General features: G+C 34.9%; 2 protein-coding genes across 11 annotated transcripts in view; one reads left to right on the top strand and one right to left on the bottom strand.

The window, feature by feature from the left end:
* Positions 1–15855, top strand: part of LOC133532155 (probable nuclear hormone receptor HR3) — a 194558-nt gene extending 178703 nt beyond the window's left edge. For 6 of the 8 annotated variants that reach the window (XM_061870695.1, XM_061870689.1, XM_061870693.1 and 3 more), the window contains 9 exons: positions 1980–2148; positions 3751–3938; positions 4683–5189; positions 6302–6416; positions 7738–7892; positions 8971–9079; positions 9842–9960; positions 10901–11051; positions 12104–15855. In XM_061870695.1, coding sequence (XP_061726679.1) covers positions 1980–2148; positions 3751–3938; positions 4683–5189; positions 6302–6416; positions 7738–7892; positions 8971–9079; positions 9842–9960; positions 10901–11051; positions 12104–12227 — 1637 coding nt within the window. In that variant the 3' untranslated portion in view covers positions 12228–15855. The remainder of the gene's footprint in view (positions 1–1979; positions 2149–3750; positions 3939–4682; positions 5190–6301; positions 6417–7737; positions 7893–8970; positions 9080–9841; positions 9961–10900; positions 11052–12103) is intronic. The other 2 variants (XM_061870696.1, XM_061870697.1) reach the window with 1 other exon arrangement.
* A 1134-nt stretch (positions 15856–16989) lies between these two features.
* On the bottom strand, positions 16990–26638 carry LOC133532161 (androgen-dependent TFPI-regulating protein-like). Of its 3 annotated transcripts, XM_061870707.1 has the most exons (6): positions 26450–26638; positions 25212–25364; positions 21577–21748; positions 20949–21095; positions 18954–19174; positions 16990–17540 (listed from the first exon to the last, which is right to left on the bottom strand). In XM_061870707.1, the coding sequence occupies exons 3-6, from the start codon at positions 21742–21744 to the stop codon at positions 17342–17344; spliced, it is 735 nt and encodes a 244-aa protein (XP_061726691.1). In that variant the 5' UTR covers positions 21745–21748; positions 25212–25364; positions 26450–26638; the 3' UTR covers positions 16990–17341. The 3 variants fall into 3 exon arrangements, with proteins under 3 accessions (XP_061726691.1, XP_061726692.1, XP_061726690.1); XM_061870708.1 differs by lacking the exon at positions 25212–25364; XM_061870706.1 differs by lacking the exons at positions 25212–25364; positions 26450–26638 and adding an exon at positions 24070–24288.
* Between the last annotated feature and the right edge of the window lie 114 nt (positions 26639–26752).

The raw sequence follows: 26752 nt of genomic DNA, 5'->3' as shown, positions 1-26752 counted from the left end.
ATGTGAAATAAATGTGAAAGTCGTTTCTAACAGAATACGCAAACGTGGAGTCACGGGACAGGCTTAGCCTAGTGTGACCCACAAAATTTATGTAATTGTCCCTGATTTTTAAAAATAAAATTTTACTTTTATTTTTTACTTTACTTTAATCTTTACACATACATAATATAATATAATAATTCAGCCTATATGATAGCCTGCAATAATGTACGAGGTGAATATATAGGTCATACTGAGCAACTTTTACTATGGGACCAACCCCGAAATCTCGAAAAAAAAATTACTCTCCCATACAAAATGTCAAGGGCAGGCAGCCAAAATGTATGAAACAGACAATTTTTTTTGCGAATTTTAACTCTTAACAAATAACTTTTTGGCAAAAATGTCATATTTGGTACAAGCTTTTATCGCTGACTGTACTTTTTTACCATAGCAAATAATACTTTTTGAGACAACTCTAAAAACTCCAAACACAATTAGGTTGCGTTGTTTCATCACAGAGTTCCTATGGCCACCTCCTGTCTCCATCATCAGAACAGCCCGATGGTACCATAATATTGCATTGTGACCCGACTTACATATGTATGCAAATTTTCAGCTCAATCGGAAATCGGGAAATGGGTCAAATTTAACTTCCAAGTTTTGACTTACACCATTTTTTTTTTAAAGTAAAATTTAAAGAATTGTAAAAAACACGTATTAAGTTAAAATATATATTTGTACTTTGCAAATAGCACCGCCGCCCCCAATACATACATACCAAAACATGTTTTTGTATGAACAAACCATTGTTTCATACAAATTTTCATCACTAACCCTTTGTCTTAACCAGGTCGGTTAACGTTCCAAAATTGAACCAAAAACAATAGATATCTGTTTACTTTGAAAAATATGGAAAAAGAGCTCATACTATATTGGTAGTGCAATGCACTCGAAAACAAAGAATAAAGAAATTAAATAATAAAATGTGTTTTGAAAAACTATTGAAAAGATCTTTTGTTCTGAAGTTTTTTGTTACGTCTCTAATTTTACAAGTGATGAAGTTATGTTCTTATGTATGTATGGGGAAGACAAACAAATTATATCGACCTTGAAACGAATTTAGTATGATATGACCTTTGTATATGGTGATTTACGCATACTACCCTCCCCCTGACGCCCCCCCCCCCCTGTACCCCTTTTAGCAAATTAATCACAAAAAAGAAAAAAAATTGCAACTGACTTTGTTCGAATCCATCAAATAAAATTGATTGAACAATTCGTAGGTGTCATCTGGTTGTGTAGTAAACAAAGCAATCACAAAAATAAGAAACATAATCTTGAACATCTAAATTCCTCTGCATTCAAACGCCAATAAAAAAAAGCCACAGTAAAAAAGGTACCGTAGTGTGTGTCGTCACAGCTACGTACTATACGCGTCATACGTATATATACGTCAAGAGTTCATTGGTCCACTCGGCAGTGTGCCAACGTCCTCACGCACACTAGCTAGCGTTCCACGCACACCCGCGGAGGTATTGAGTAACATGTCATATTTAATTACGTTGTGGGAAGCTTCCTTGGTTTTTGTTGGGTTAGTTAGATGGCGCTGAAATCAATGGTTGAAAAAGGTTTTCTTGTGAGAAAAATGCGACTTGTAGCGACATCTAGTGTGAAGTAGTATTTTGGGTGACGACGTTTTAAATAACAGAAAGAATAATACATTTTACCGTGACAAAGAATGCTAAGTTCTTTGAAAAATTATCTAAAAACTATAGTTGTTTTAGAGTATATTACGTGTATTATTACACATAATTCTAACATACCATTTAGCTTTCGAATATGTGTATTGTCTTGGTTTAAAATTATTAGTTGCATAATACATCAAACATATTTATCAACTAGTTGAGGATTGCGGTAGCATAGATTTGCACAATTCTTTTTCGACAAAGGATCTGGAATCATGAACATGTTAACTGACTAAACCTTTCTTGTTTCAGCGGTCAAATTCGGTCGTATGTCAAAGAAACAGCGTGAGAAAGTGGAAGACGAGGTCAGATACCACCGAGCCCAGATGCGGGCCCAGACAGACGCGGCACCAGACTCGGTGTACGACGCACAGCAACAGACCCCGAGCTCCAGCGATCAGTTCCATGGACATTACAATGGGTAAGTCGAGCATACTAGCGCCATCTGTAATCAAGTAGTAATACTATAACTATGTATCAAGAGCTAGATGAAGTAAACTGCCATTTTACAATCGTTGAAATCCCTCATACCCTCGGATCAATGTAATCAAAAGCATCTGTAATTTATACCACAAAGTAAATACACCTTTTTTATTTCCTAATTTAATAAGTGTTCCGTGAACAAGGTTTTGTACGGAACACTAAAAATCGGCCTCTTAACAAGAGTATTTAGACAGTATAGAAAAATACTCAATTGCCTTAAAAAAAATTAAAGCCATTACGGTAATACAAACAGTGGTTTTGGTAGCCAAGAATCTTTATAATAGTTTTGGATGTCTCTTAAAAGGGAAACCTCTTTAAAAGCTTCGGATCGAATATTAACTCACAGGAAAGAATAACCATTCGTAGAATCGAATTATGAACAACTAAATAGTCGCTTAAACACCTACCCCTTTATTCATAAAACTTTACAAGCCTTCTAGTAGTTCATGTACATAGGTTAAAGAAACCATTAATAGCTAATGAGGCTTGTTGCGCGTTTACGAATAACGCAACTATATATTCTTAGGCCAATATTCAAGACTCTTTCATACATAAGACATTGTTACATTACAACTGTACTTGAGTGATTACTAAGAACAATAAAACGGTACAAAATACCTATCTATTCTAGGTCTAAAAGCTTAAGTCTATGTGGGGTCTATAAAACATGTCGGGACAAAAAAAAATGATGCTATCAATGTCAACTCATTACTGTACGATTCTATATTGGCACAAGAAATCGTCAATCATCATTAAATCTTCAACCGTTGCTTTTCCGTATTTCATTACTTAATGTCACCTTTAATAACCGTTTTATATCTTAGACAACTCGTTTTCTAAAATAAAAGTTAAATCTGAAGGGATAAGGTCCAATTTTAAACGTGTCCTAGTATAAAAGTAAGCTCTATAGAATGATTGTTCATATATCCGTGTCAGCGGCGAGACAGAGCCAAACATTACGGTACCGCAAAGTCACAGAGAGTGACATTTTTAACGGTAATCGCGTACCGCGCCATCTATCGTCGGGTAGCGGTACTAAGCGGTTCTTGTTAAAGATAACAGGTGGCGGCGCATTCAATGATAATGTGGCGTAATTTCATTATGGTGGGAATGCGGTACTTTATTTTCTTGTAGAGTGTGATTAGCCCGGTTCTAGCCATAAAAATTCAGAACGGAATGTTCCCCATTTTCTTTGTAAAATTTGTACTTTGATTTATTCTATCTAAGCCTTATGTGAACTTATAGGTATCATATCGATCTCAGTATTTTTACTTCCGACAGTCTTTGGTCGTTGAATTTTATTCGAATTTTAAAACTCTAGAACAATGCCATTTTTGTTAGTTTTCTGCGGCCGTATGACGCATACAGTAATGGCTCAGTTTCATTGGTCGATAGGGCCCGTATGCGGGATGCGGGACATTTCCATTAAGCATGTCGTCTGTTCGCGAACATCGTTAGGACTGTGTTGGGGCTGGCTCGCACCCGCTGGACCAAGAACGCAAGGACGAAATGAAGTATAATATTTGTTTTTAATTTCCAGTTACACCGGCTACCCCTCCCCCATCTCCTCGTACGGCTACAACAGCACCCCCCAGCTGACGTCAGGCATGATCCAGCAGCCGGCGCAAGCGCAGACGTACGATGGCGTGCCGGCCGACACGTACGTGGACAGCACGACGTACGAGCCCAAGCAGGGCGGGTTCTTGGACACAGACTTTATTGGCCATGGTGAGTTGGATGTCTGTGGTTGTTTGTGTACCTTATTGGTTAAATAAGCTGTATGATGGTTGTCGTAGCCTTTAGTACTCCACGGGTTTCACAAGCGCGTTGAACTTGTAAAACTTTAGAAATAGAACATTTTTGCCGATTTTTGAATTTCGATTGCTCGATTTCGTGTTCTACCTTTAATAGTATCTCCACTACTAGGCATTCAATTTCACTAATAGAATTTAAAACGAGTGCTAAATAGCACTAGATCCCTAATTTCTATAGCTCGTATTCCAAAAATAAATAGCATTTCATTCAGTTTTCAACAGATTTTCGAGTGACGAAATCGGGCGCCCGAAATTAAGAAATCGCCCCCCTAGGGTTTTAGATTGATTATAATGTGACAAGTAATTGATATTCATTTGTAAAATCGGATATTTATCTGCCAGACATCGAAGGTTAAGTAACGGTGAAATAGTAGGTAGATCGCACTTGCTGCTTATATAACATATTTTAGGGATACGCGATATGCACGAGTAAAATAAGAAAGGTACTGTTTAAGAATAACCATATTCTTTTATCTGAAATGATATTTTATAATCTAACCGCCATTTAAACAATACTTTTCAACCGGCTATCCGGCAACAATAGATTTTTTGTAACTAAGTGATTCAATGAGTAGAAAATACTGTACTCATTGAATACTAACGCGAAATATAGCAACAGTAGGTAAATATGTACTAACATTCCACATTGTACATATAGACGAAAAAGGAACCACGGTCGTCCGGCCCTCAGGATCCACATCCACATCCACGGCAACCACGTCCACGACATCCATGCGACAGACGACCGTAAATGAGATACCGCGGAGACTACAGGACTTCGACAGATACGAGCCGGACAGGATCCAATCCCCCGCCTCTATATCTAGCGGTGTTATTAATATAAAACAGGAGATAAAACCAGAGACTTCATTAGGAGTTGATAATCTGGTTGCCAGCTATGTGGATTCTACAACATTCTTGCACAGTCCATCGAATTTACAACACAGTCCAATGGATATTCAAAATTCTGTGCTAGTTAGCGGACAAAGCTCTGTGTCTTTAACTAGTGAGGAGCTAAGTCCGGATGATCTGACATCTAGCAGCGGACATGGAAGGTTGATGGATCCGTTGAACTTGAATATGAGTGGGATGGGAATGGTGAACCCGAACGCGGTGACGAACAGACGACATCAGGGCTCAAGCCATTCGAGCGACGATCTTCCTTGTGAGTGGATGCCATTGGTTGCCAAGCTATTTTTTAATTTTTTTCGGTTGCGTTTAGTGTAGTGTTTAGTAGTGCATTTATTATTTTTATTAGACACGTTTATGTTCGATATGTTTCTTTATATTATTTATGTTAATACCTAGTTGTTATGTTTCAAATATAATTAAATGCATCTTCATTGTCAAAAGTAGTACATTTTGAACCTTGATGTTATATGCAAATTTCAGAAAGGTCTTTAATTTAATTGATATGACTACATTTGTAGTTCTTGTACTTACATGTCCAACTATCTTAGATATGACCTTCGTGAATATACTTTATATTTAAAAAAAATTAGATACGTTTAAGTAACCAGATTTTGATGTATGTCATACCAAGATATTGGACTAACTATATGACTATCCCTAGTTTCTTCATAAAAAACTAGACCAGTTATTAATATATTTAAGTATTACCTACTGGGCGTAGGCCTCTTTTAAAAGTTTTTGGGTTACAGTCCCCTCTAGTCCAATGTCAAATTTATTTTTTAATTTTCTATGATGTACTCAGCACTTTTTACCATAAAATAACTTCCAGTAAACTTGGGTTACTTCTATTCGTGAGGTAACATTAATAGTTAGTCAAATGTAGAGACAAAGTTACATAGAGTCAATGAGAACTGTACTGCGCCATACGTTTTGTGGTCACTGAATTGTCAAACGTCAACGAGAGTTACCGCAAAATGTATGGAGCTGTACAGCGCCATCTCGTTTACCTGTCAAATTAGAATTAGATTTTTCGCGTTTTACTCAATCAATGTAACTTATATAATAAAGAGCTTTATTTCTTCCACACATACTTTAAAACAAGATAAATATAGAAATTAAAATAAAAAGAATTTGACTTAAAATTAAACATAAAAAATATGAGGGTCCCTTTCGGGTAAAGCCTCCCCCAGGGTATTCCACTTCTTTCTATCTTGGGCTGTCTCTAGCCATTTTGGACCCGCCGTTACTACTAATTCGTCTGACCATCTGCCACGTGGTCGACCTCTGCCTCTTGAGCTTTATATATGTTATATGTATGTACCTAGCATACATATGTCAATTATTCACGGTGTTCCTCTTTTCCAGCGGAAGGCGATATCAGCAAGGTTCTAGTGAAGAGTCTGGCGGAGGCCCACGCCAACACCAACCCCAAGCTGGAGTTTATTCACGAAATGTTCCGGAAACCCATCGATGTCTCTAAGTAAGTCATCCTAGCTTTCTAATTGCATCTTTTTTTTTTTATACAACGTCGTTGGCAAACAAGCTTACGGCCCGCCGGTTGGTAAGCAGTCTCCGTAGCCTATGTACGCCTGCAAGTCCAGAGGAGTTACATGCGCGTTGCTGACCCTAACACTCCACACCCTCGTTGAGCTCTGGCAACCGTACCGGCAGGAACACAACACTATGAGTAAGGCAATTTGTAAAAACCTTTTTTTTGCCGTTGTGACCTAATAACCTACAAGATGTTTGGATTACTCCGGTTTCCTCACGATGTTTTCCGTAATCGAAATTAGTTTCTTTCGTCTAAATATATAATGATATTTTATTAATATGTTCTAAAAATACTTATTAATTTTTGAAAATTAATCAATAATTTTACTTACATTAGTTTTTGTGTCACTTCGTGCTATTTAAATCGCAAAATAACCCCGGATAATTTACTTTCATTAGTCACAATGTCACCTATACAATAATCATTCTGATTAAAAAAAAAAACCTCTTCAAAACAAACCGATTGACTATCATGACTTTAACAATCGGCCCTGAAAACAATTGATAATCAAGAATTAATAATCGTTTATTAATTCCGGCATAACACTTTATTAACAGTTGTATAATTATAATTAAAGTTGAATTAAAAGTCATAATGATTGTATTCGGTAGATTGTGGGGCTTTGGCCTGGTTTTTCAGCGCATCACTCCATCATCATCACCGTTCATCATTTGAGGACCAAGAGGACGTAGCTTCGTAATATTAAACCATCCTATCATTATTTGTGGCTATCCAAGGCAAAAAAGAATACAATTAAGAGCTATGAAAATGGGTACCTATACCAAAGTACCAAAGTAGGTGACCCATTTTCAGTTATCTGCTTTTTTTACAAATGTCTCATAAATACGTAAATATATTTTAATTCGTTAGACTTTTTAAAATTATTACAAATGTATGGTTTAATAAATAATGATTGATTATTTGTTTTGAAAAGCCACATACTTAATATTATTATAATTTATAAGTAATCGTCACATTATAATTATTAGTTTAATGTATAATTTCATTCATTCATAATTCATAATTTTGAATCTATGATCTGTAGTTCATTTTATATATTATAATTTTCATTAAATATTTAGACTTATACATACTTATAATTATTATCAATAAACATAGTTTCTTTTTTATTTTATCAGTAGACATCACGACCATCACTTAAACTCATCCAAACCCTCCCCACGTTTATTACCTCCCATTTAACCATTATTACCTCCCAATTATTTAATTACCACCCGTTTATTTTCAGGCAACTGTGCTACAGCTCAATGACGTACGAGGAGATGTGGCTAGACTGCGCAGACAAGCTGACGGGCATGATTCAGAACATAATTGAGTTCGCGAAACTCATTCCCGGCTTCATGAAGCTAACGCAGGACGATCAGATCCTGCTGCTTAAGTCTGGTGAGTATTTTTTTTATTGGTTTTTAGGACTATACAATGTACACACAGCTGCAAAAGTGCATTACCCACTTTATGAACGGAATTCATTTTTATAGTATAGTACTAGACAAATCAGCCTTCCTTTTTTAACTTGTAATGTTAGCATGTACGAATATGTTCGGGTGAAATCTTGCGAGCTATGTTAGACCTACTTCCTATTATTCGATTGAATTGGAAAATAGTATACCGCAGTCATTTCAGACACAATTTATATTTATTACAAGCTTTTATTTAACTTGCAATCTATGTTGTGTTTCCCGAAACATTTTAAATGTGTATTCCTAATCATATTCAAATACTAAAAAGTTTTTGTTAATGTCAATCGAAAAAAAAAACATATTTTTATCGTAACTTGGTGCTAAACGCTCTTTTGGTGGCGATATTGACGAATGGGTCGTACTCTAAAATATCCTCATTGATTGATGTAAAAATTCATTTTAAATTTATATATTTTTTTTAAAAGTTGATTTTTATGTGCATATACATTCAAAAGAACTAATGATACACCGTATTATATTATCAGGGATGATGGCAAGAGGCCTGATGGGGTGTCCTTGGTTCCTTGGAGCTTGGGACGGATGTTAGTGTGGGATGCTACCTGCGTAGACACACTGGCACCGTCCCACCTCCAACGGACTAATGTAAAAGCGGGCGCAGCGGCGGAAAGCGCCGAAATTTTGAAACGTAATAAATATAAGAGCCTCGGTAGAGAGTACCATTTTGTACCTTTTGGCGTTGAAACTCTAGGTCCATGGCGTCCCAGCGCGCACAAGTTTTTTGGAGAAATCGCGAAACGTCTGGTTGACGTAACTGGTGACCGAAGAGCTGGCGGCTTCCTCGCACAACGTATCAGTATTGCGATACAACGAGGAAATGCCGCCAGCATCCTTGGTACAATGCCTCAAGGGCCTATTTTAGATATAAGCTAGTTATAGTAATCATCTGTATATATCCATTATGTATATTGTTATTGTCAATAAATAGACCTAATACAAATGATACACCGTATATAACTTTAATTATTTTCTTTCTCCTCCAGGCTCATTTGAACTGGCGATCGTCCGTCTCTCTCGACTGATCGACGTGAACAGAGACAACGTGCTTTACGGGGACGTCGTGTTGCCTATCAGAGATTGTGTACACGCGCGGTAAGTATAATTCGTTATCGGCAACACCCTTCTCTCTTCCTTTATTGACGTATCCGGCAATGGCGACTCCATAAACAGTTCTTGTCCGGATTATGAAACGCTGTTAAGTTATTATCACAATGCCGCATTTCGTTGCGGCATCCGGAGCGACGAATTCGCGTGCGGCGACAACGGACCACCGCACCGGTTTGCTCCATATCTCCGTCCGGAGCTGTGGTGCACGACGAACAGAGTTTATGCAAAAAAATCCGTACGGTACTTTTTGTTTTGACTTAAATGGGGTCACTCCGCTGCATTCCAGTACCTTGTGAGAGGCTGTTTCTTCTGTCTCCATGCATCCTCGGCATAGGGGACTGTCTGTGACACCTGTTATAAAAAGATGTTTGTTAACTTTGGCTTTTTATCATTTGTCACCATGCCTGTCACGTTCTAACAAGTATGTAAGTGCGAAAGTGACGGGCATAGTGACAACCGATAAAAATGGAACCATGCTGCCACTGCTTGTTTGACACTGGTTACCATACTCAGTCGGACCTTCCCTTGTGAGCTTTCTGTTGATGCTGGGCATGGTTTGTTTGGCCTGTCTGCATCCAGTCTGGTTTCTCCAATGTTCTGTGTGTAGTTGTGTGTGTCAGCAGCATTGAGCATACCTTGCTAAACGGTATCGGGAGAATCGGTTCCGGGCCAATCGCCTTCGCAGTCGATCCTATGGTGCTGACTATAATATAAGATGTTTTTAATTTTATTGTTGTCTTGTTACAGCGACCCCCGTGACATGGCGCTGGTGGTGGGCATCTTCGACGCCGCCAAGACCATCGCCCGCCTGAAGCTAACTGAGACTGAACTAGCGCTCTACCAGAGCCTGGTGCTGCTGTGGCCAGGTAATATTATCCGTGATAATTTCGCACTCGATTGGTCTCATCGGAAGATCAGCGCTGGAAGTCGCCAGCAACATGCTGAGATGTATGTCTATTACTGTTTGTGTGTTTATGAATAAAACAAATTCTATTATATTCTATTATACGAAAATACTAATATATATCTATATATATACATAGAAAACACCCTTGACCTAGGATTAAGTATCTGTGTTCAACACACAAAAAAAATCCCTTACCAGGATCCGAACCCAGGACCATCGGCTTCGTAAGCAGGGTCACTACCGACTAGGCCAGACTGGTTGTCCCCATGTCACTATTTAGTCCCCTCCAAGCCCACCATTTTTCTTAAATGTCTTTTGATATAGAACTGATTTAAGAATAAGAAACTATTTATTGGCACATGAAGAATATAATGGAATTAAATTATTCTGCGTGACGAAAGGAACGGTCTCAGTATATATGGTTTCATCTTGGTCGAATTCATTAATTAATCAATCGTGGACTCTCTTAGTGATTGCCTATCTCAATACATCATCTGCTTCCATATCCGTCTACTGAAAGCTATCAAATTAAGGGTAAAGGAATAGGGTTACACGTTAACAACAAACGGTTGCATCCTAAGTCCAATTTAGTTGCTTTTCATTCTAGCCATCATAGGGTAGGTACTTCCCTACTAGTCAAATCAGTTTCTTTTTTAGCCCTGTCAAAACAAATTTCTTATCTGGAATTTATATGACAACTGCACAAGTGACATTACGATCAAGTCACCTACTTTTTTTAGTTTTATTCAAAATATTAAGTGAAGAAGTTGTGTAAAAAAATAACTGCGGTCTATGTTTTTCGAATAATTATCTACAGGGAACACCCCTATTATTATTCTTAAATTAAATTCTATAAAAATCATTTGCAGAAACTAAATCTTCTTATTGAACCCTTTCAGAGCGTCACGGCGTCCGCGGCAACCCGGAGATCCAGTGCTTATTCAACATGTCGATGGCTGCCATGCGGCACGAGATCGAGACCAACCACGCGCCTCTGAAGGGCGACGTCACAGTACTCGACACACTTCTGGCGAAGATACCTACTTTTAGGTAATTTTGCCCATTTAATTCACTCTTAGACTTAGTGTAAGATATTAGACGAGATTGAGACCAACCACGCACCTCTGAAGTGCGACGTCACAGTACTCTATACGCTTGTAGCAAAGATACCTAGTTTTATTTTACAGATCTGATCAATTCTCAAACTTAGTGTTCATCCTTAGGAATCTCTATTTCAGGTAGTTTTACTACCTTATTTATTTATATTATATATTGAATATTTATTTATTTTTATTTATATATATATGTATGCATTATTTTATGGTTATTTTTCTATCTATGTATATTTGTATCAATGTGTATTCAAAACGTGCATTTCATTAATTTCAGTGATTGTACACTTTTGTTTGTGTTTGTCATTCATTCACCGTTACTTCTGTTTTACTCATTTCCTCAAAGGTTAACTGGAAGAGATCCCATACAGGGATAAGTTCGCCTTTGTTGTATTTAATTTACTCTGTAACTGTGTTTTTCGTGTTTTTATTTCTATGTACAATAAAGTATATACATACATACATACATACTAAATTAACATACACAGGTTATACCACTTTAAGCTCTCGTGTTTTGTACACATAATAACAAATTTCAGGTAGTTTAGTGTTGTTTATCTCCGTTGACATTTTGCTGAGATGTCAGTCTTCCCTGATCATAGCTAGTTTAAATAAAAATAATATAATTTAATCGCAATATGACACCATAATGAGAGTTTTTGGTAACGATTTTTAAGTATATAATTGGAACGCCAGGGCGCTGGAGTCGCTTCAGCGCCAGTTTTGTGAATAAAACTTGTTAGGTAATTAAAACTAATTCATAACAGCTCATTCGGAGATAACATTTTTGGGCTATGTAGGACGTTCAGGGAATGAACTGTTGTATGGATTTACCTTGCTAAAGTGCCTTTTAAACGGGTTTGTTTCTTCTCACTCAGACCGTCCTGAGGACTGGACACTTCACTCCAAACAGTAACTGGTTTATCAAGGGTAAACACCTGAAAAATCACCTTAGTTTAGCTTTACTATAATGTGCGTATTTGTTTACAGAGAACTGTCCCTGATGCACCTGGAAGCTCTGTGCCGCTTCAAGGCCGCGCACCCCCACCACGTGTTCCCCGCGCTCTACAAGGAGCTCTTCTCTCTCGACAGCGTGCTCGACTACCACGTCTAAACGGGTACACACCGTATAACCGTGTACCTCTTCGTGTAATCGTGTGCACACCGTAGAAAAAGCAACGGGTACACATTGTATAAACGGGTACACGATGTTTAATCGTGTACCCCTTCGTGTAATCCTGTACGCGTCGTGTGCATGCAGTAGAAATAGCAACGGGTACACATTAAAACGGATATACGTACAATCGTGTGTAAGATTAAAACGTGTATGCCTAGGTGAATATGTGCACGTCGGAAGTGTACGCGGTACAAAACGGGTACGTTTCGTATAATGTACACGGATGGGACGTGTACGTAGATGTGGATCTCTGCCCATTGCCCTGCGACGACGTCTTTCTGTCAAAAGACAGCTATAGGCCCCGCTTGACTAAAGATACCTAAACGTTATTTGTTAACCTATTTATAATTGTATGTATGTACTTTGAGACTGTTATAATGATATTTACGTATAGGTACGTACGTACAATATTAATATTTAAATGTTTATTTAATTCTCAAATTTAATCTAGGGACATGTAGGTATCTTTAGTTTCGCCTTAAACCGGAACTTGTATTTTTTATTTGTTATGTTTATGTTATACATAGCAAATTATAATGTAGATACGAACACTGGTTTCGTTGCCTGTATAAAAGTACATAATAATACATTCCATTATATGTTTTATTGTGTATTTTGTATTATGGCGTGTCGTAATATAATTATCATAAAGTGTATCTAACTTGGATGAAGAAATAATAATTATTATTATAAAAATATAATAATAGTAATAGAGTTTTTATTAAGAAATAAATAAAAAAGTTATAACGGTGTAGCAAGATGTAGATCACACAACAGTTTTTTTAATGAAACCCTTATGAGTAGGTCTTTTATAATTATTTTAACAGTTTTTTTTAAAGAGAATTGTAACTTGTTATTTATTTCAAATGATTATTATTATTGATGTTTTGTCTTCTATGTAGATTGTCGGTTATTTTGTAAAATAGGAATACACGATACTGCCCCTTTTTATAAGTTTACGTTCGCTTATTGACTTTCTTGTACCTAATGTACCTTTAAAAGGACATGGCCAAAAATATAAATAATAAACGACTGAAACGTTAAAACAAATCATTTATCGAAATGAATAAGCGAAAATGGAAATAGAATCACATTTTGAGTATTATTGAACATATAATTATTGATATTTTTGGCCATGTCTAAAAACACGAGGTATGATAAGCCGTTGTAATAATTCAAGAATAATAATGTAATTTAAAATAATAATAAGTTTGGATTGTAACGTATTATTACGCGGTACATTGAACAAAATTACAGTCGAACATTTTTTAATAATAAAACAAAATTTGTACGGACAACATTAAATTTCGTATATTAGCAGGCAATTTATTTTCGTAGAATAAATTTGATCTCATTTTTTTGCACTTTTCTTCACCTTGGTGCCATGTCTGATTTGATTGACTGCATAATAATTAAATATAATAATTGCATTAATAATTAGTACAATCGCATGTCAAAAGTACATTTTTAATACGTAATTTTTTTTATATTATTTTCGATGTTTTTTTTTTTGACCGCAGTACGTATTTATACAATTGCCTGCTAAATCAATTAGATGTATGAATAATCATCAATTTTCTAACACTTACGCTAAGTTTTGTCGAATAGCCTTTACTATAGACTGGTTTATATTAATGTTAAAAAAGTATAAATCTTAACTCGTATTTTGTAAATAGCTATTAATCGTATATTATGTATTTTATATTCAATATTATAAGGTTCGATGGGTTATTTTTAATTTTACATTCTATTTAAAAAAACAATTGTTCCACTAAGACAAGAGTCTTCAAGATCACGTGAAATACATTGTTTTTCCTTTCTATATATTATATATTTTTTGTTAAATAAAGCAATCTGTTATTGTCTATATTTTTTTTTGTTTTATTTTACTTTGCGTTCCTTGTTTGACATATATCACGCATATACTTTTCTCCGATTAAGTTATATTAAGGTTAATCGTAAATAAATAGTGAGAACATAATATAATAATAAAATATACGGGTGGTTCAAAGTTTTATTTTATAATACATATATAATTAGTGGATATATATTTTTTATTTCAATTATAATGGTACTTCAAACAATAATATCACTGTTGAGGCTTCGCATTAAATAAGATATATTTCCATATTTCAAATACGTCATTTTCATGATAATACACAATTAATTTAGGCGAGTAAACTAGGCGCACATAGTATGTTTGTGTCATGTTTTAGCTTTGAAGTTAGAACAATAATTTTTAATGTCGATTAATAATAAAAAATAACGTTTTTAGAACACTAAGACTGAAAAAATTGGCTGAAATTTCGCGCATGCCTAAACACGAAATCCGAATCATGTCATATGAAAATATGAGTTTGGTAAAAAAATATAAAAAGTACAAAAAAATGTACTTTAGTTTTTAAGCGTTTTACGCTGGGCCGTTCCTTTTCGTCTGTTTATTTGCAAATATTGCCTAAAATTATGTTGCAACCGACAAAATACTAAGTTATATTGACGAAAATCATTCATATTTTGTATTTTAAAGATATTTTTCTTTTTCATTTTTGCAATTTGTTTTTTTTTGTAATTTGCTAAAATATTTCGGAGATTCTCATTTATAATCATTTTAAATTTCGTCAGAATCAGTCGGTTGTATTTTTTTTGGTAAAAATATATATGTATTTATGAAGCTCTGTTTAACAAGGCGATATTAAAACATCGTGTTTTTTTTTTCACTTGACGGAAATGGAATAAAAGGCCAAAATGAAAAGAATGTACTTTGAAGTGGTTCTCTCATTTTCTTGATCCCGAATTAACTTTTCCTAAACGTCCTCTTTCGTGTCCATTCCTGATTTTTACACTTTGCGATTGGTGCAACTTGAAGCGAGGATAACTTCTCTCTTTCGCACATATAGAGGGATGTTAGTGCGATAGTGATAGATATAGGGTAAACGTTTTAATTGCTGGGTAGTTTTTAGTAGATATTTCTAAAACTTTTGTACTATGTTTTGCTAAATTTTCACTAAAACTATATATAGATTTGGACACATGGATAGTTTTAGCGTATTGGCAAAAAATGAGTGGTAAAGGGAAAATCTGATGGTTGAGTGTGTGTATCAATTAGTTTTTTAAGTTTTGGTGTCGATTTTTTTTAAAGAGATTTTCTATTTTATACTTAAAGGTACCTTCGGCGAAACGGGTATCGCGGTAATGACGTTTTGTACCTTATTTTCTAAAAGATGATTTATATTATCAAAATATTGATTTGTTAACGGAGTATTAAGTATTTTTACACATTACCTGAACATATTAAAGAGAAACAAATATAAAAACATATATCTATGTAAAAATCAGAATATATAAAAAACATATTTTGCATGTTTAAATTGACAGAAAATTGATTTGGACATAATTTCTTGTGAGGTTTGGCAGTAAAATGTCAGTTTTTTGTCAGTTTGGACTGAAGCTTTGTTGATTTATAACTCAATACAAACAATTGTACCTAAAAAGTAGAAAAATGGAGTTTGAGAACCAATAGTGAATAAATGTTAAATTGTTTTTATTATTCTCGAATCACTTGCAAGACGAGCGTTTTATTTACCCTATTTTCCCCTTTACAGTAATAGTACAGCTTGGATTTAAAGATTCAGAAAAAAAAATCACAAAAAACTTATTTGAGCAATTAAAAAAAAATATTTTCTCCTCACAAAGAATACATTTAACAATAACTATGAATTAAAGGAAAGGCAACTTAGATTTATACCATGTGAATGTTTATACCGTTTGTGAGAGATTGGAGTTTGAACTAGCCGTAAACCTGTAATACAGATTTGTTTTTTTATTATTATTGATAGTCATATAAGCTGATTATTGTTTTTGTCGATTTTTTTCGTTAGATTAGGATAAAATTTGGCTGTTGTGTCACTTCATTCTGGCCAAAATAAATACGTAATCCTAAAATAATTTACTAATTTTCTCTTGAGATAAGGAAATACGTTACGTTGTCGTAACTTATAGGGGTCATTTAAAAAAAATAGGTACGTATGTGGCCTTTGCCGCGAGTCATACAAATATGTGACATTATCTATGAAAAGGGACCTTATTGTCGATGGCGCTTACGCCGCGCTGCGTCGCGCAGCGTTGTATATGTATTGGAGCATTGTTTATAACGGCGGAAACGCCATCGACAATAAGGTCCCTTTCATTCATAGATAACGTCACATATATGAAAAGAGTTGTGGCAATTTTGCAACAGCAGACATATTATCAGAGAATGACCCGAGATTGTTAAAATTGCGCTTACATTGTACAGAATCCACAAAAATTTATGGCACTATGACGAAAAAAAAAATGGGAATGAAATTAAATATCGGCCCATACATGTTGCTTTCTTTACTTCATTGGATCATTGCCGAGTCTTGTGTTTTTTTTTACGACATATATCTAGAGTTGCTTGAGGTCTCAGGTTCGAGTCCTGTTGGGGATTATTTTATCGTTGAATATTATTATTATGGCGAGCTGCTGGGGAGTAACGACCCCACTGACCCGATTACTCCCGAGAGTCGGTCAGGGTCTCCGTTTTCGGCGTGTCTTCGTCGGTCGGAATGGACCCCAATGAGACCCGCAGGACTCTTAACTCTAGCTTCTTATTAATTATTTCTTCATTATTAATTATTTTCATTAGTAATTTTAAAGATAATTACAATAAAACAAGGTATTTAGTACAAACCATTTATGAAATGCATTCAACTTCCCATACATAGGTACCCTCCTGATTAAAGCTTAGAAATTAAAAAATCTTCTCTTAATTAAAATAATTATAAAAAAGCGAAACAAATTTAAGATCAAGATATTTTTATTATTTGTAACCAGCGACCCGCCCCGGCTTCGCACAAAAACTACTGAACAGATTTTCATGCGGTTTTCACCTTCCTATCGATAGGTAAAAACCACATGAAAATCCGTTCAGTCGTTTTTGAGTTTATTGCGAACATACAGACAGACAGACGCGGCGGGGGACTTTGTTTTATAAGGTGTAGTAACGATTAAATTACGTTTATTTTTACCTATTATCGTATTTTTTTCGCCTTTTCTTTTTTCGTTTTCTCCTTACCATAGATTAAATAGGAAATCGTCCACTGAATACGATAGAATACTAGTAAAAGGACGAAAATTATCAACATGGTCAGAGGGAAATATATCGTTCCGTATAACTTCTTGAATATGGGGTATAACCATATACCTCGCTCGATGTACGTATAGATGAAGCTGTAACAAATAATGTTTTTTATATTATTATTTGTCGCATTTAACTTATTATATATTGTATAGTAAAACACAGTTAGTTAGAAATAGAAACGTATATTTCGTTTTATTAAAAATGTTACATGGTTCTTCATTGTTATGGAAAAGACAGATGTTTTCAGTGTTGCCACATTAAAACCAAAATAAAAAATGTGGCAACTACACACTTTTACCCTATACAAACTATTGAAAACTTATCTTTATGTTAAAAATATTATTTAACATATATTTTTGTTAATTTATTATATAAATCATTGGTAAGTATCACAATTATATAACGTGCAAATGTTTTTTTTTCTTTGTAATTTATAAGAAAGGCAGCTATAAAAACAATTGTATGCAAAATTACCCTTGTTAATAAAATAATAAGTTTTATGTCAATTTTTTTTTATTAAATTTCAAAAGCTTTTATTTCGGAAAATTTCTTGATACAAGCTTAATAGCTTAAATAAAATCGCTGACTTTTCTTTCAACAGGCAACATATACTCATCGAGACATTCGAGACAATTCTAACAAACCCAATGAAATTAATTTGCGTTCCTATGGCGACTTCCTGTCTCCATCATCAGATTAGCTCGATGGTACCATAATATTGCATTGTCACCCAACTTACATATGTATGTGAGGTTTCATTCAGCTCAATTGAATAATGAGAAGTGGGTTTATTTAGGTTTGACCCGAACACACATACATACAAACATTGCCAGTTAAATAAACACTTGTAAATAAGTTTTTTGTAAAAATAAATATTTATTATACAAGCTTTAATCGCTGACTCTTTTTTTTTCAACAGGCAATTAATACTCATTGAGACTATTCTAAAAAACCCAAACACGATTAGGTTGCGATATTTTATCACAGAGATCCTATGGTAACCTCTTTTCAATTTACATGTGTATGCATTTGCATTTACTGAGTGTTTACTCAGTTTCATCGGAAACCGGGAAGTGGGTCAAATTTAACTTGCAAGATTTGACCCGTACACACATACCTTGCAAGTTAAATAAAAGCTTGCAAAAAGCATAAACCTGACTTTTTGGTTAAATACTCATAGAGACAATTCTAACAAAACCTAACACAATAAGTTGCGTTGCTTTATCACAGAGTTCCACTACACCAACATTATAACCAACCAACCATCCAACAAACCAACCAACCAACAAACCAACCAACCAAACAACAAACCAACCAACCAACCAACAAAGTAACTAACGGTATTTATTCTGGACCAACATATATGTCTCTGTTTGATCCAATGATTGACTGGTAGAAAATGCCTTTTGGCATTAAGTCCGCCATTTGTGCCTTTTTCTTTGTTTGTGCAATAAACTTTAAATAAATAAGTTTGTACTCTTTTAAAAAGCTTGTATACTTACACTCCCAAATACACCAACATATAAACAACCAGATGCGCAATATTCTTCACATGGGACCTAGGTTCGAATCTCGGCTGGAGCAATATCTCCCACAGTACTGTTGGGACTATCGCCGTATGCATGATGTGGTTGGAGACGGGTGTGAGCACCTTGTCGATGAAGTCAGGGAAAATGAGGCTTCGGTCGTAGAGGAATAGAGACCAGAATACTGTGAACACGAGCTGTGGATTGAACAAATTAACATTAAAATGCAATGCATATTTTAATTAAAAATAAATTTATTTAAAAATAAATCTGGTGGTAATAACTGGCCCAAGGTGGAAATAATTTTGGTACCACGTGAAACATACTTTTCACAGCACCTATGAGGAAATTATTATGTTCCAAAATATTATTTAAGCTAAAAAAAAAACAAAAAAGAAATAAAAGCAAGTCCAGCTAATTTTCACTTTGATCCCTCCTAGCAGGGAAGAAAAAGCCCTCTTTTGAATTCGTTATGTAAAAAGTTATTTTATAATAAGATTGATAGGAATCTTAAATAAAAAAACCAGACCACTGCGAGTCGGACTCGCCCACCAATGGTTCCGTATAGATATTTTTTTTTTTTACTAATTTATAGTTTTTAGATTTTTTTCCTGTACTCGTAGCGTCAGACGATATTACTTGCCAAATGTCATAGTTCTAGGTCCCCTATAAACGTAAACTCCCTTGAGAGTGTAGAAATATACTTTTTTGCGGCTTAAACGGCCGTATCTTTTTTTTACGTTAACTTAGAAGTTTGATCTTTTCACTGCTTTAAGTGGCTGTAGAACTGAGTATTGGTTTAATTTCAACTCGATACCTTCACGCGTTCCCGAGATAAAGGGTCTTGACAGACAGACAGACGGACGGACGGGCAAAAAAGTGATCCTATAAGGGTTCCGTTTTTTCCTTTTAAAATACGATACCCTAAGAAATTACCCAGAGCAATTTAATTAAGTCTGGCAATTTTACTTTATATTATGTATTTGAGAATAAGGTGCCATTTTTTTTCAAAACTGGAAAACATTTTCCATCATCTTGTCACTGTGAACATACTTATGTTATATTGGAAGCGTGACATACAATTATTTTGTAACAACTTACTTTTTTACCACAGTGCAAATAACGATTATGACTATTATTATGATAGGCTTATTCCCAACACAAAACAGTAGAAATAGTGTGGTAAAAATATAGAATGTTTTAATAAATTATTATAAGTCGATTAGTGTTTCAGTAAACTGCCTTAAAAGTGATCAAAAATATTAAAACCGGTGCAATTGCAAAGAATAAATATTTAAGGAGAAATTAACTAACGCCATCGTCTATGAGGTCCCTTTCAATAAACAATGTCACAATTATATGAACCAACAAAGAAATCAGTTCAAGACCGACTATTTTGGATCACTTTTATGGCAAACAGTAATCGACTTATAATGAAACAAATAACAATTAACTTTTAATGAATTATTGACTAAGGCACGCTAAGTATATTAATACTGTTTTTATTAGTATGTATAGCTATCAAAATGTTGGTGGTAACTACTGAGAACAATAATCTTACCTTTTCCCGGTAGTTACCACTGGTAAAAGGTGGAAAAAAAAAACCAATAATTTCCACTGGTAACAACTTGGTGGTAACTACTGGGAAAAAAATCTCACTTTTCCCAGTAGTTACCACTGGTAAAATGTGGGAAAAAAATCCCAGTAATTACCACTGGTAACAACTTGGTGGTAACTACTGGGAAAAAAATCTCACCTTTTCCCAGTAGCTACCACTGGTAAAAGGTGGAATAAAAATCCCAGTAATTACCACCCGTAACAACTTGGTGGTAACTACTGGGAAAAAAATCTCACCTTTTCCCAGTAGTAACCACTGGTAAAAGGTGTGAAAAAAGTCCCAGTAGTTACCATTGGTAACAACTTGGTGGTAACTAGTGGGAATAACGCTAAGTAAACTACTCTCTCACTTACCAGAGAAGCCGGCCATAGTAGAGCAGCAAACATGGTGTCTCTACATCCTTTCAAGTGTCTGGGAAGTCTGTAGTTCTTTACATTGCTGTTCTTTATTACCAGGATTTCGCAGCTTAAGCCAACTATGGCGTATATAATGTGAAGGAACTGAAAAAAAATGTGTTCGCAGTGATATTTTTCGATGTATAGGTAGGTAGGTTTTTTTTTGTATAGGTCACACTGAGCAACTTTTACTATGAGACCAATCCCGAAATCAAGAAAAAAAAATTCTGTTTCATTTCATTTCATTTTATTTCATTTATTTATTACAAAATATATAAGCATTACAGTCAACGAAAACCAAGGCGCACACACGAATACGTAAATGCCCTTACCAGGATTGAAACCCGGGACCATCTGCTTCATAGACAGGGTTTCTACCCACTAGGCAAAACCGGTCGTCAAATAAGAAGATGTACTCTTAGCGCCACTTGCACCATCCCACTAACCCGAGGTTAACCGGTTAAACAGTTAACCCAGTGTCCAATTTTACTGGTAACCAAGTTACTCCAGGTTTAACCGGTTAACACCGGGTTAGTGAATGGTAGTCCAAGTCCAAGTAGCCCTTAAAAATGTAACAAATACTCACGAAAGTCCAGCAGGTGAAATATCTTCTTCTCGTCTCACCAAAAGTTCTTACTCTTTTGTCTTCTAGAACGTCTTCTGTCAGATTCATTCCTACGTACACTAAATTGCCTATGTGCATAGTTAGTGTGGTCACATAACCTAACATTCGGAGGTAGCCTAGTTTCGACATTATGCTGGAAGAAATAAGGTTCTTATTAGCTTTTAAAAAGGAATGTTTAGTTATTTAATTTAATTTTAATTTATTTAATTTAATTTATTTATTTGGGAAACATACAGCACATAATAATACAATAAGGTACAAGATAAAGTTAGAACATAAGCCAAAACAGTTTCCACTTACAGCTAATACAAAATTCCTTTGCTCCGAAAAAAAGTACAATATTTGGGTATTTTTAATTTAAAGTTGAATTTAACAGTTACATTTAGTAAATAAGATAATACACGAGCACGATTAACAATTATAACAAGCATACTTTAGAATTTTGAAAATAACAAGCACAATTTTTATTTAGACTTTGAAATTTCAAATAATAGGTACAATTACAATAACAATACAAGACAAGCTTACAATTTTATTACGAGCTAAGAAGTAGATAACGGAATTACCATTTTTTTGTTATGATTTGTTTTGTTTTTTTGTTTGTTTGATGACAGAAACAAATTTATTACACTTATGCTGGAACAAATCAATGTGTGAATATTTCTTGTTGTAAATATTGCATGATCTTGCTAAAAATTTGTTGTTTACATATTTTTTGCGAGTAAATGGAACGGATAGCAAAGCAGTGGACCGCGTACGAGACAGTGGACCGCGTACGAGACTATACTTATATCTTGTACCCAGAAGACTGACATAACAACAGTTTGAATCAAATAAGTGTATTCGGATTATTACGTATGTAGGATACTTCAATACCACCATCAGGTTCAATACCACCCAAAATTCTTTTAAAAATTATCTCGTCAGGTGGCATGCAATACTCACTAATTATCAAGTTCATAGCCGTAATGAACCATATTAATAAGATTAACTTTTATTTAATTATTTTTAGTAATAAGTGACTTTTACTTGTCACCTGACGATCTGACGGTTTTGGGGATCATTCTACAATCTACTCTCATTCCCATGGAATCTCATTTCCCTGGCTATACCTATTCGCAAATTCCCAAGAGATTTCGCCAACCCCAGGCCGCGTAACCAACGTGCCAATTGTAAACGCTCCGTAGCGTAGCGTAGTCATCTCTCTCTATCACTCTTCCATATTAGTGCGAAAGTGACAGTTGCGTTTCGTTTTCCACGGACATCTAAGCGAAATCTCTTGGGAATTTGCGAATAGGTATAACCAGGGATATGAGATTGAGGCTGTTTTGGTTATAGATGGAACTTGGCATGAGTTACACAGTCACCAGAAAAGAGGTGCTAATAAAGCGAAATTTCCTGGGAATTTCCGAATAGGTATGGCCAGAGGAATGAGATATCTGTAGAATGACGCTTTTTGACATTCGGAAATACCCGAACACACCATACTATGTTTTTAGGGTCCCGTAGCCAAATGGAAAAAAACGGAACCCTTATAGATTCGTCATGTCCGTCTGTCTGTCCGTTTATTTCGTATATTCACATTTCGTATTTTGTACATACATACATACATATAATTATTCATATCAAAATAAATGAGATTCAGAATTCAGAAGGCATATAATCACGTTCATAAAAGGAACTTCAATTCTGCATCCAAATATTCTACTTATATTTTTTAATTATTTATTTAAACTTTATTGACCATAAAATTGTAAGTACAAATGGCAAATACTGTAAAGAGGAAAGAGGACGATAGCTTCTTCGTACAAACGTAGTCCTATTTTCCTCTCTGGAAATGAACATTATGAAATATATTTTTACACCATTTACGTAAGTATTTTTAAATTATTTTTTATGCGTTACTTAGATTTTTAGTATTATTATTTAATTTAGTTTTTAATATATTTATGTATCTCTAACACACTACATATAACTACCTACCTACCTTAAAACTAGTTTTACAAGTTGTTAATGTGTCAATGTTCAAATTCCAATTTTATATTCGTTGAGTATTCATTTGTAGGTTTAATTAAATCAATATAAAATGTATGCACATTGAAAACTATACATAATTCGCAAATATCATCATGTTTATTTACAAAGGATTGGTAAGTAGATAGCTTGTTAAAAAAACTAAAATTGAGTAGGTACGTGAAATTTACAAAATTTATTCAGTGATCTATAAAAGACTGGGTATCTCAAATTATGTATCTATTTCATTTCAACTGCATTTATCTTACACATATATAATAATTAATAACAGAAACCTAACCTTTCGAAATCGATTTATTTCGATTTGATATACTTTTTGATTGATAGGCACAAATATTCAGTCATTTATAAAATATTTGTAAGTCACTCGATTTCACTTAGATTTCTAATATGTATAGACAATTTGAAATATATTCGTACCTTTTTAAATCCTTTAAAAACACTTAACTAAAACATGTCCACACTACGTAAAGGAATACTCGTCACTGGGTAACATAACGGAACCTCTAACCATTTTAGAAAGACCTCTCACTTAGTTCGGACAAGCACTTTTATTTACATTTAATTACTAAACAAGAGAATCGAGGAAGCTCAAACTATGCTGGTTCATTCACTCACACCATAAGAGCCCAAGTCACTGACACTTTTATTCGATTTTAGACTTTATTTTGTATGTAATAAGGCGTATTTTTGAATGTGTTGTATTAAATTATCGTGTAGGGTTCACGCAGTTCGATGATAACTGTATGTAGTATGCTGTAGTTCTAATTTCAAAAAGGGTGTATCGTAATGGAAAAGTTGTAGTTTTTAAAGCTATTTTGGCAATTAAGCATTGAGTGCGTGTGGTGAAGGTTTTATTACAAAGTGTTAGAGTTTATATTTGAATGAATATATTTTGAGACTTTTCAAAGCCCGTTGTGTGTGCTAATCAATGTGTTACTTAGTAAATTAAGAGTCAACTAACTTCGATTGTACTGTGAGTTTTGTGCCGGCTAGATTCGTGTGACTCTTAAGAGGGAACATTGTGTTCATTTTTGCATAGAAACGTTCTCGACCTTTTTTCTCTGGATTTTGGCCCTAGGTGAATATTTTTTTATATGAGTCCAATACCTACCTATGTGTATCTGTGTGTTACCTGTATATGTAACTTTAATTTTTTGGTTATTCTGGTTTTTACAAGAACTAGGTTAGGTACTTCAAACGGCGCTAAAAACGGCCATAAAAATGTGCCGTAAACAGACGCCTACCATACAAAATCAGCAAAAATAAATACAAAAATCAAATCAGTCAGACACAGATAATTTCTTTCGAATTCCGTCCTCAAAATATCGTTACTATTGGTTAAGTTTTGGAGGAGGAAAATGTCGAGAACGAAACCATTTCTAACATTTTTACGCAGGATTTTTCGCCTAAGCTGCAGTTGTCCTTATCGCACTAATTCTAGGAGCCGCCCCGTCAGCGCGACGAAGATATTTACCTAAAATTCTGAAATCTGAGAAGAAACTCAACTGGTGTTTCCTGTTAAGACTGGATGTTTTTTCTTGTATATTTTTTGTACCTACCGTATGCTTCTTTTAATTCAATTAATCACCATACATATAAATAGCCAGGTACAAAATACTGTCTAAATGGTTTGATAGTGTACCATACATAAAGTCCACAAATACAATGCTTATGTCATATAAGAATATGAACCAAAGTACTGTGATAAGTAGCTGGAAAAAAGACAAGAAAATATTAGTTAAAATTGAAACCTGATTTTTCCTTGCTCAGTTTATTGAATTTTACGCGGGCAAAGTCGCGGAAAGACACGAGTTTTACCTCTCCGAATTGACATATAAATGAGGACGGGCTTTACGGGCAATAAGAATGGGGCCAGTACAGCGGTGTCACGTACACGAATCCAAGCCAATTGTGCAGTTTTACGCCACAACGCGATTGGTTAATGAGTTCACACCACGCGCGCGATTGGTCGCAACTAGTTGCGTTAGACTGCACGATTGGCTCGAATTCGTGAGTGACACCGCTGAACTAGCACCTATGGAAGGTGCTCCATGTACCAAAAAGTGTCATCAAAAAACCTTAAATAGGTGGCGCTACAATACCTAGAATACTTGAACAAAAAAATCAAATCATAAACAGCGCACTTCACTCCGTCAATAGCGCCTAGGTTCTTAGCTACTCTAGCGCTACTCTGGAGAGATTTGGAACTATTATTTATAGCTGACAGCTGGACACTTTTGCAACAGTTCTTCCATAAGAGATGTCACTCCTCTTAATTCCACACTCCATACTAGCACCATTCTTAGTGCCCATAAGGCTCGTCCATAGATAATTATAAGTATGTCAATGCTTTTCCGCCATCATTGACTTGACATAAAGTAACAGGCGTAGTCGAATTTTAGTTATTAGATTTGTTTCCGGCATGATACTTTTGGACATTTTTGGTTGAAAAAATGTCACTTTTGACACTGACAGATCAGTATTATGTCAGAAACAGGGAACGATTTTTGAATTTCGAAAACGGCGAAATGCTATTTTTGAAATACGAGCGATAGATATTGGGAATCTAGTGGTATTGACCACTCGTTCACAGTTCTATTAGTAGAATTTAAATATGGAGATTGGAGATAAATATAGAGGAACACGATATCGAGTGATCGAAATTCAAAAATTGGCTCCCGGATCGAATACGCTTGTAAGTATTAAGTCACTTTATATCAAGTCACGGCTTTTACAAATTACACGTAAACTCAAATACTTTTCATAAATAAATAAATAAAACTGCTAAAATACTTACCAGACAGGCTATCCAAAGTAATACAGATAACATAATATCTCTATAACTTGGCAAGTTGAATAACCATCTTCTGTGACGCCATAACCATTTTCTATATCGCCATAACCATCTCCTGTAGCGATATAACCATCTGCTATAACGCCATAATGTTAACATATGAATTAATTTCAGATAGGAAAGGTATATGGTACTCCAGAAGTCCAGAGTATAGGGAGCGTGCAGGAACTGTAGGAGGCAGCACAGGAGCCGTCAGATTTTTGGCGCGAGGCGTAAATGTGATGTTTATTGTTCCTATTCAAGCCA

Source organism: Cydia pomonella, chromosome 26 (assembly GCF_033807575.1).
Source record: "Cydia pomonella isolate Wapato2018A chromosome 26, ilCydPomo1, whole genome shotgun sequence".
In the NCBI taxonomy this organism is placed as follows: Eukaryota; Metazoa; Arthropoda; class Insecta; order Lepidoptera; family Tortricidae; genus Cydia; species Cydia pomonella.
Note: the sequence above shows the minus strand (reverse complement) of the source record. Positions and strands in the feature narration are given on the sequence as shown.